This window comes from Chrysochloris asiatica, unplaced genomic scaffold (genome assembly GCF_000296735.1).
Source record: "Chrysochloris asiatica unplaced genomic scaffold, ChrAsi1.0 scaffold00129, whole genome shotgun sequence".
Lineage (NCBI taxonomy): Eukaryota > Metazoa > Chordata > Mammalia > Afrosoricida > Chrysochloridae > Chrysochloris > Chrysochloris asiatica.
The window spans coordinates 2,733,222-2,744,142 of record NW_006408647.1 but is presented as its reverse complement, the minus strand read 5'-3'; the positions used below and the strand labels follow the sequence as shown (position 1 = coordinate 2,744,142).

General features: G+C 38.6%; 1 protein-coding gene across 1 annotated transcript in view; it reads left to right on the top strand.

Annotated features, from left to right (window-relative positions):
- The window catches only part of EGF (epidermal growth factor), a gene marked incomplete at its 5' end in the record, with an annotated part of 163,014 nt that overhangs the window by 46,563 nt on the left and 105,530 nt on the right, over positions 1 to 10,921 (top strand). The window contains 4 exons of the mRNA XM_006869337.1: positions 2,923 to 3,122; positions 6,684 to 6,865; positions 8,995 to 9,219; positions 10,211 to 10,413. Coding sequence (XP_006869399.1) covers positions 2,923 to 3,122; positions 6,684 to 6,865; positions 8,995 to 9,219; positions 10,211 to 10,413 — 810 coding nt within the window. The remainder of the gene's footprint in view (positions 1 to 2,922; positions 3,123 to 6,683; positions 6,866 to 8,994; positions 9,220 to 10,210; positions 10,414 to 10,921) is intronic.

The following is a 10,921-nucleotide window of genomic DNA, read 5'->3' as shown; positions in this document are numbered from 1 at the left end:
TGCGCCAGACGTTGCCGGCCCACCACCTGCTCTAAGGTGACCAAGCAGGATCACTATGCTGAGGTTCAATCAAGTTCTTAGGGGATCTTACTCTCTAGCAGGGGTAGCAAATTAGTAGCCACTCAGTGTTCACTTTGTGATTCATGTATTTTTATGTATATTTTGATACTTCTTCTTGTTGTTACATGCCATTGAGTCAGTACCAACTTATAGTGACCCCATGCACAACAGAAGGAAACACTGCCCAGTCCTGGGTCAGCCTCACTACTGTTGCCACATTTGAGTCCATTGATGCTGCCACTTGGTCAATCCATCTTGTTGGGGGGGTCTTCCTCTTTTTCTCTGACCCTCCACCTTACCAAACGTGATATCCTTCTCCAGAAACTGCTCCTTCCTGACGATATGTCCGAAGTATGAAAGATGAAGGTTGGCCATCCTGGCCTCCAAGGAGCACTCTGCCTGCACTTCTTCCAATACTGTTTGTTACTTTGTTATTTTGATACTTACATACATAAAAATACATAATCATAAAAGTTTGCAACAATGATGAAGAGTTGGATAGCACTGGTATTTTGTCAGTTGCAGTGATAACTCTGCTTGTGGAATTTTCTGTATAATCTGGATTATCCCTGGGGATGGGGATAGTGTTTCTAGAAAGAAAGTTAGTAAGCATTGTCTGTATGGTCCTTTTCTACCCCCTCACCGTGCCCCATGCATTTCATGATAACATTTTACTGCTTCTCAAATCAGCATTTGGGTCCAGGTTTTCAAGCAACAGAAACTCCTGATTTAGTTTGGTTGTGGTTGTTAAATGCTATCAAGTTAGTTCCGACTCATACCAATCCTGTATAGCATTCCCAAGGAGCAGCTGGTAAGTTTGAACTGCTGACCTTGCTGTTCCAACCAACTATGCGCTCCAGTGCTTATCCTATAGCACCATACCAGGACTCCATTAATTTAGTTTATAAAGCTAGATATATGTGGCAATGTTTTGAACAGCAAATCATAAAATTGAACGTCTGGGAGTGAACAGCTTGGAATGATAGCACCAGCAAACTATGTGCTGCGACATTGTAATACTTTTGTTTTTTACTAATGATGCAATGCACCAAACAATTTTTAAAAACATTCGCTATAACTAGAATATGTTGTAAATCCGGCACTACCTGTGTTTCCAAACAGTGCCACATTCATAGATACAGGGGTTAAGACTTCAACATTTCTATTTTGGGAGACATAATTTCATCATTGTTGTTGTAGTTATGTATTGTCGAGTCAGTTCTGACCTATAGTGATCCTATATAGGGTTTCCAAGGACTGGCTGGTGAGCTTCAACTGCCGACCTTGCAGTTCAAACTGACATGCAGTCCAGCCCATTAAACCACAGTGCTACATCAGGAATTAGGTGTTTAGAGTGGGCCAGTAGGTAGCCATGACCTAGAACAGGACAGTACCCAAAAGCAGAAAATAATAAGAATGTAAATTTAAAAGTATCTAAACTTATGAAGTCAGATGACTGTTTTATGGTTAAAATGGATTATGTACATGATAATTTTTCTTTTCTAGTGATTCTGGCAGGAATCAGACAGTTCAATGAGGTCCACCAACCACATTTAGCAAAGAAAAATATAGGATGCCTAGTTAAATTTGAATTTCATCTAAACAACAGACAATTATTTAGCATAAATATGTTCCATGCATAGTCCTGGTGTGGCATTTCAGATTAATGCACTGGACAGCAAGGTCAGTTTGAACCACAAGGTCAGCTGTACAAACCCACCAGCCGCTCCTTGGAAACCCTATATAGGGTTGCTATGAGTCAGAACCGACACAACACAGAACTTATCAACAATACCAATAATGTTCCATACAGCAGTAAGTGTCATCGTATTTGTACGAAAAAATTCTCACTTCTGTAAAATTCAAATTTAACTGGTCACCCTATATTTCATGTGACAATACTTACTAAGAGAGCCAACATATTTCAAAGCCTTCCTAGTCGAGCACTTTCATTTTCCTGTTCCCACTTAAGAGTTGTCATGTCACTTCTTCTATGTCATCCCCCTGAAGGCTTCTAGTCATATGGGAAAGTCAAAGGAAGGGAAGGGGTCCATATACAAAATGATAATATCTGTGATTTTATTTTCAATTTAGATCATTAACATTTACTTTCCCATAGACCTTTTTGATAACAGAGTGCAAAAGGTGGTTTCTTTTGAACATTAAAATGGAATCTGGAATTTTATAGCTAAGAGGAGAAAGTGTTCTTTTCATCAAATATTGTTGCTGTTTTAAGTACTGTTCATTCTGACTCATCGTGATCCTGTATGTAGACTGTAAATTTTTACAGGAGCAGAAAGTCTCATCTTTCTACCATGGAGTAGCTAGTGGACTTGAACCATGAACCTTGTGGTTAGCAATCCTGTACATATCCTACAGAGCCATTACACTCTTTAAATAGTTCTTTTTTCTGTCTCTCTTAATTTGGCAATATTAATTTCTTACTATTTGGGGAGAAAGTGATTTACAAAATGAACTATGAAGCATGTATCAGTTAAAAAAAAATAGCTGATGTTGAGTCAAATCTGAGTCATGGCGACCCTATATGTGCCAGAGTGGAAATGTGCTCCTTAGGGGTTTTAATGGCTGATTTGTAGAAGTAAACCTCTGTAGTGTCTCTGGATTGACTAGAACCTCCAACTGTTTGGTTATTAGCTGAGCACGTTAAATGTCTGCATTATCCAGGGACTCCATGTGCCATCTACAGGAATTCTTTATTCTCCATAAAATATCTTTTAAAATATAAGTCTGGACTTAAAAAGAGAGTTTTGCTTGTGTTCATTATCATGCAGAAGTATTTTTTTCTAAATCTAATAAAATACAATTGACAATATGCAATTTATTTTCTTTCTTTCCTCGCAGGCCCTGGACCCTTCTTAGTTTTCTACCATGGAAATAGCATATTTAGGATTGACTCAGAAGGAACTAATTATGAACAATTGGTGGCAGATGCCGGAGTATCCGTGCTCATGGATGTTTATTACAAGCAGGAAAGAATCTATTGGGTTGATTTAGAAAGACAACTTTTACAAAGAGTATTTCTGAATGGGACAAAGCAAGAGGTAAAGTATCATTTCTGTAGTACGTGAGAGATTTTTTCCTAACCGAAAAGTTTAATATTGCAAATTTTAAGTGGAGAGATAAATGAAATGTTTGTTACAGTTCCAATGTGTGTCTGACATATGTAAGTATATATTGAATCCACATCTCTACTACTACTATGTTATTGAACAAACCTACAAATGTGGCCCTGGTAGCCAGGAGGTCTGGAAAGGAGAAAGTAGGGATGTAAATGTGATTTTGAAAATATTGAAATTACAGATTACTTATATAATTATTTTCTATTTTATAATTCTCAGTGAGGGATAATTTTCCCCCCTAGGAGATATATGACAATGTGTGGAAACATATTTCATTGTCACAACTGGCCAAATATATGTTCCTTGTTGTTACTGCTGTTAAATGCCTACCACCCTAGGATATAAAGGGCAACCAATAGTTATCCAGCCCAAAATATCAATAGTGTTAATGTTGAGAAATTCTGTAGTATAACTATATAAAATCATGAGAGGTTTTGGTATCTGAGGCTTACGAAGGAACCATTGTTTTTGTTTTAATTCTCAGGGTGTTTGCTTTGAGGAGGGCCAGTAAAGCAAATTGCAGACATAAAACATTTTACTTAAAGTACATACAAAAGATGTTTAATCTTTCGTTTTAACTGGTAGAACCCTTAAATGACTCCCAAGAGAAATGTTCTCTCAGTTCTTGAGAGATGGATTACAGAGATCACGTGATTAGAGAACATTTGAGCATTTCTTCACAACAAAAGTGCCCACTGGAATTTTTGTGGGTTTTTTCTTATTAACCAAAGCTTTTTCCTTCCAATTATTCTTAAAAGCCTCAATTAGGTGCTAATCTGCTTTATCGTGTCTCTAATACTTGCTAATCTCATTTTAAACAAGGATGACTACTCATTACTCTCCAACCATCTGTAGAACAATAGCAAAACCTCTTGTCTAAGAATCTGGAGTGTTTCCTGTCACAGAATAGGAAAAAAAAAAAAAAAAAAAGGCAAATAGTTGTGAATTGATGTCATAGGAAAGGATAGATTGGCCTCATGCCTCAAAGTTCCCACTATATTCTCTCCTTTGGGCTGCAATATTGTTTATAAAGAACAACCATTAAAAGGCAGATAATTTACTTGGGTCCCTGTGAGTTGGAATCAACTCCAGCGCAACTCACAACACTTATTTTGGTAAAGTAACGATTGGTAAAATGGATTTGATAGATTAATTTATATGAGATTTAAGGATAGCACAGAACCAGCTTTCATGCAAGTCTCAGGAGAGATGATTATTTGACTATTACTCAACTGCAGAATTAGCAATGTCACATAAAGAAATCCTGGTACTATGGGTAGATTCCGATTCACAGCAACCTTGTGAAAGTAAAATGGAACAGCTGGTGAGTTTGAACTGCTGATCTTTCAGTTAGCAGCTGAGTGCTTAGCCACTGCACCATCAGAGTGCCTAAGTGAAATCACATATCGAAACCCAAGTTCTCTGTGTGGGCAGTAGTGGTGGTGGTATGCCACTGAGTCGGTTCTGACTCAAAGCGATACTGTAGAGGGTTTCCAAGGCTGTAGATCTTTACAGGAGCAGAAAGCCTCATCTTTCTCCCCTAGAGTGACTGGTACATTTGAACTACTGCCCTTACAGTTAGCATCCCAGCTCATAATCCACTACCCTTCCAGGACTGCTTAACCTCTTCATGGTAGACTCATATTCTAACTCATAGTCAACCTATAGAACAGAGTAGAATTACCCTGCCGGGTCTCCAAGGCTGTGAGTTCTCATGGTAGAAGACTGCTACGTCTTTTTCCCACAAAGAAGCTAGTGGGCTCAAACCATCAACCTTTTAGATAGCAGCTACTTGCTTAATCACTGCACTGCCAGGGCTCCTCTGTGATGTCAGATGTTGTTTGCAGGTACCATTAAGTTGGCTCTGACTCATAGTGACCCTATATACAATAAAAAGAAACACTGTCTGGTCTTGAGCCACTATTTACTCACAATTATTGTTAAGTTTGAGCCCACTGCTGCTGACAGTGTGTCAATCCAGCTTGTTTGGGGTCTTCCTCTTTTTCACTGACCCTTCACTTTACCAAACATGATGTCCTTTTCCAGGGACTGGTTCTTCCTGATAACGTGTCCAAAATATTTGAGATGAAACCTCACTTGATCCCTATTTGTAAGGAGCATTTTGACTTGTCATATTTGTTGTTGTTAAGTGCGGTTGAGTCGATTCTGACCTATAGCAATCCTGTATAGGGTTTTCAAGAAGCAGCTGGTGAGTTTGAACCACTAGCCTTGTGGCTCAAACTGAGCTTGAGATTAAGTGCTTATCCAGGTCACTTAAAATCAGCAACTCTGGGATGATTTACACCATGCAAATCTTCAATGATACAAATAATGGTTTTCTACATCATCCCTCCTCAATCCTACACTCCCAGGAAAGCAGGGCTTTGAATCGATTTTTCCTGGTTCAATCATGTCTGACAAGGCAAAATCAGAATGGACCTAAATTTGTAAAAAGTGGGTATACTGGAATGATAACAGAAACAGGAAAAATGTGGGTCAGCACCCTGCTAGAGACTTCATTTACCTCTTTAGAAGCAAGGGCATGTGTGTCACTTGGCAAACAAACCTCATGATGGGCAGAGTTAGAAATAATAGTGCCAGTTCAAAAATGGCAGTTAACCATGTGGTTTTGAATATGTGTCATTCTTCACAGTCCTGGCAAAAATATACTCTCCTGCATCAGGCTCTTGAAAGGACTCATTGTGCCTCGTCCAAGTCTCCCATTTCAGCTCTGGAATTGTTGTGGTATGACCACTTTTTACAAATTCAGGTCCGTTCCAATTTTGCTTCGTTGGCCATGACTGAACCAGTTTGAATCCGTTTGAAGGCTTGCAGGAAAGCCAGTTTACCTGCCCATTGCTGAGATTACATGGTAACAGGGATTTTATTTGGTGTTTTGTTATCATGAGGGAGAAGAGAGACACTGCTCAAAGAGCATAAGGAGAGTCCTGTTATTCTGATCTATCTCTAGGGCACTGAGGAGATTTAGAAGAGAAGGAACATGATGGAAGAAGGGTCAGAAGGAAAGAGAAGTTCATCTACTTCATAGCTCTGTGCACTAACTCCAAGGGAATATTGTCAGAATTGGTCAAGTTTAACACCAAGTTCAGTAAGAATCTGAAAATAATTACTATTAGCCAATGGAGCTGAATAAACTGTCTTTTACATCTAAATTCTATGTTATTATAGTTGAAAATATTAGCATGTTATGTTTGATCACCTAATTTCAATAGTATATAGGATAATCTTCAGTTTCACAGCTATGGTATAAATATTAAGCCAAAAAATATGTTTGGGAATGTTAACATATTTTTGTCTTAAAACAATTGGCACCACATCTTTGACAATTTTACCATTTAAATAATTTTGGGAATATATAAAAATGACAAGTAGTTAAAATAATAAGATTTTTATAACAATAAAAACAGTTTTGACGTGAAAGGGAAAATATTAATAACTTAATTTTGAAATTTGATTTTACAGAAAGTGGGCAGTAGAGAGAAACATGTTTCAGGAATGGCAATAAATTGGATAAATGAAGAAATTATTTGGTCAAACCAACAAGAAGGAGTCATTACAGTAACAGATATGAAAGGAAACAATCCCCGAGTTCTCTTAAGTAGCTTAAATTGTCCTGCAAATGTAGCAGTTGATCCAGTAGAAAGGTAAATTCTGCTGTTTTCAGACATTGAAATACATTACAAAATCTGATGAAGATTCACAAAATTATAACATTTTGAACTCAAAGAGACCTTACTGTTCATTGTGGTCTAGGCCTTATTATATACAGAAAATAACATCATTAGTTTTAATAGCCTGAATCTGAATGAAAGCAGACTACTTCTAACTACTATGGCTTCCTGCTTAAAATTAGGATCCCTGATGGTACAATGGTTAAAAGCTTGGCTGCTAACCAAAAGGTTTGAACTCACCAGTGGCCGAAAAAAACCTGATGATCTGCTCACATAAAGATTACAACCCTATCATCCTATGTTTTGTGAGTCAGAAATTAATCAGCGGGTAGCACACTACACCAAACTTGAAATGACAAGGATTGGGTTCTACTGCTTGTCTCTCCACCTCTCTTGGTCTTCTTCTCCCACTGTATCAAATGCTCATTTCCTTCTTCAGTACTACTTATTCTCTATTGTTTTCTCTCTCTTCACTTAAACCATCAAAACCCAAAAACCCAAACCATAAGAACAAACCAAACTCGTTGCCATTGAATTGGTACTAAGTCATGGGTGACTCCACATATACAAAAGAGAACTACTCCAATAGGGTTTTTGAGGCTGTGACTATTCGGAAGCAGATTGTCCTCTCTGTCTTTCTTGTTGTCTCTGAATGGGTTTGAATTGCCAACCTTTTGGTTAGTAGTTGAGTGCATGACCATTTGTGCCAACCAAAGTTGCTTATTCTTAATCCCTATTGTTTTCAACTCATAGCAACTCTATGTACAACAGAACAAAACATTGTCTGGTCCTGTGCCATCCTCACAATAATCGCTATGTTTGAGTCCATTGTTGCGGCCTCTGTGTCAATCCAGCTCATTGAAGGTCTTCCTCTTTTTTTGCTGGCCCTGAACTTTACTAAATTTTATTTTCATCTCCAAGGGCTGGTCAAACATGTCAAAAATATGAAAGACAGTTTTACCATCCTCACTTCTAAGGAACATTCTGGCTGTACTTTTTCCAACACAGATTTGTTTGTTCTTCTGGCAGTCTATGGTACTTTCAGTATTCTTCACCAGTACCATAATTCAAACACATTGATTCTTCTCCAGTCTTCCCTATTCTTTGTCCAATTTTCACATGCATGGAAGGTGATTGAAAATACCATGGCTTGGGTCAGCAAACCGTAGTCTTCAAACTGAGAGCTTTGCTGTCTAACACTTGAACCCTACTGCTATGCCAATTCTCAAAAACACAGTTCTGATAAGGTTGTTGTTCTTAAGTGCCGTCAGCTGAGTTCCGACTCATAGCCACTCCTGTAGGGTTTCCAAGGAGTGGCTGGTGGGTTTGGACTGCTGACCTTTTGGTTAACAGTCCAGTGCTTCTCCTGCAGTACCGTACCAGGACTCCAATAAAGTCAGACTCCTCAGTAACCTTTGCCAACTTCACATGTTGGCATCCAAGGCTCTTCACACAGGACACCAATCTTTCATTATAACTTCTACTACTCTCCTTCACTTACTTTTTTCCATAGCCCAAGTAAATGATTCAGTATTTCCCAAACATGTTTAGCACTGTTTTTAAAATCTCTGTTCTCCCTTCAAAGCCGTTTCCCTCCATCTCTGCCCATGGGAAACCCTTTGAAATGCATTTCATTGACTTTCCCCTTTCAGCATTCCTGATGCCCAATGGGATGTGATTGCTGATTCCCCACCAGGTTTTGATATTTGTATCTTTGTCACTAGTCCCTTTGAGCTGTATGTTTTTATAGCTCTTGTGTATTTCTTTCTCCTACACAGAGAAGCTCTGTGAAGACAGGATTGTCCCATTTAGCTTCAATTCCTGCCTCCTAAATAAGGTATCATGACAGAAGAATAAATGTCGTTGTTGTTGTTGTTAAGTACCATTGAGTCGAGTCCGACTCATAGTGACCCTGTATAGTGTTTCCAAGGAACAGCTGGTGAGCTTGAACCATTGACCTTGCTGTTCAAGCTGACCTTGCAGCCCAACACAGTAACCACATGATTTTGTGCAGATGAATAGGGGTAGCTGAAACACTGAGAGGTGGCCATTTAAGCAAATGTACACTCAATGACATACCTTTATAACGTGTTTGCCCTCAGGTTTATATTTTGGTCTTCAGAGGTGGGTGGCAGCCTTCACAGAGCCCACCTCAATGGTACGAGTGTGAAGATTCTACTAAAGACACCAGATACTATTACAGCTATGTCATTGGATGTACTTAATAAACGACTCTTTTGGATTCAGTACAGTAAAGGAAAAGATTCTCATATTGGCTCCTGTGATTACAATGGAAGCTCTGTCCATCTTAGCAAACATCCCACACAGTAAGTTTGGCTTTGGATGTGAAATAAAGCAATTGCCATTTGAAACTTGTGTGAGAAAGTCATTTTACTTTTGTCAATTAAACTGGAATGGTGTTTAAAGTTCCAGATTTACTATTTAATAGATGGGTGATTTAGGGCAAGTATGTATCTTCCTCTTATCCTTAGTTTTCTTTAGTGTGAGAATCATAATAGTACCCATATCTTGGGGCTTTTATGGAGATTACATAAATGAAAGTAAATAAAATAATTAGCAGAGTATCTGGAAAATAGTAAGTTTTCATATGTTGGCAATTGTTATAATTTTTGGAATAACTGAGCCCAGATAGTGCTATGAGTTTGGCATTGGGTTACTAACTGCAAGATGGGCAGTTCAAATCCACCAGTCACTCAGTGGGAGAAAGATGAGGCTTTCTGCTCCCATAAAGAGTTACATGGTTGCCGTGTGTCAGAATGAACTCCATGGCAGTGGGATTAGTTTTGATTTATACATCTTGTAAGACTTCTGTCTTGATATTATTTGTTACCGTGTTAGACACTGACTCTCTAGTTTGCACTTATAGGAAGATAGAGATTGCCTCATTTAGCTTAAACTCCTTCCCCTAAAGGAGGGATCATACCAGGGTAATCAATATGTTTTCAATGGGAATTTCATTCAAAATCATCACACTGAGACAGGGGCAGCTGGAACACTGAGTCAATTGAGTCAAGTGGGAAATTGACAAAACTCGAAATCCTGTCTCTTATACTGTTGTTGTTTCCCAGTAATGTGATAACTAATCCGGGAATTGAGACAGTAGATGTGGAGCCAGTCATTATAGTCTACTAGTTCAGATTTGAATTCTATAAATGAAAAAGGATTGAAAATTTAGGTGGTTAACATCCAAACGGTGAATTGAAATAAAATAAAATTTTAATAAGCCAAGGAACAAATGTTTTGACATTCTTTATCTCCCTCCCCTCTGTTACTATTCTCCCCCCTATTATTTTTTAGACACAATTTGTTTGCAATATCTCCTTTTGGTGACCATATCTTCTATTCAACCATGAGAAAGAATGCAATTTGGGTAGCCAACAAGCAAACTGGGAAGGATATGGTTAAAATTAATCTCAATCCGTCCTTTGCACCACCTCGTGAAATTAAAGTAGTGCATCCACTTGTACAGACTGAGGCAAAGGGTGGTGTTCTCGAATCTGGTGAGTCCTCTTTGACCTTGTACAGGGTATGGAACATGTCCCCACCTGTTAACTTGCTCACATCAGACATTTATGGGTCACCTTTGATTTCTTTCAAAGTCTCTGTGATAGTGAAGATTTTGTGTTAACTTGGCTGGACCAGAATTCTCAGTGGTATGACAGTTAAGATGTAGTCATCTCCCATGATGAGATCTAATATAATATAATCACTTATACGATGAGATCTGCTATGAGCAGTCAATGAATTGAAATAAAGTTTCCTCAGGGGTGTGGCCTGCTTCCAGTATCTTGAACATTTGGGTAGAGTTTGTTGCTTTTCTGCTGGGTCTGGGTCCTGCATGTGGCTTGTCATCTGGCCTCTGGTTCTTTGGACTTGAACCAGTAGCCTGCTCTATTACCTGCCAATCCTGAAAGCTGTCAGCAGCTGCCATTTTCCCTGCCTACCTACCATCTGACTTGCCAATCTTGGTTCATCAGTACTGCACCTACAAGAGTCAGAAGACTCCTA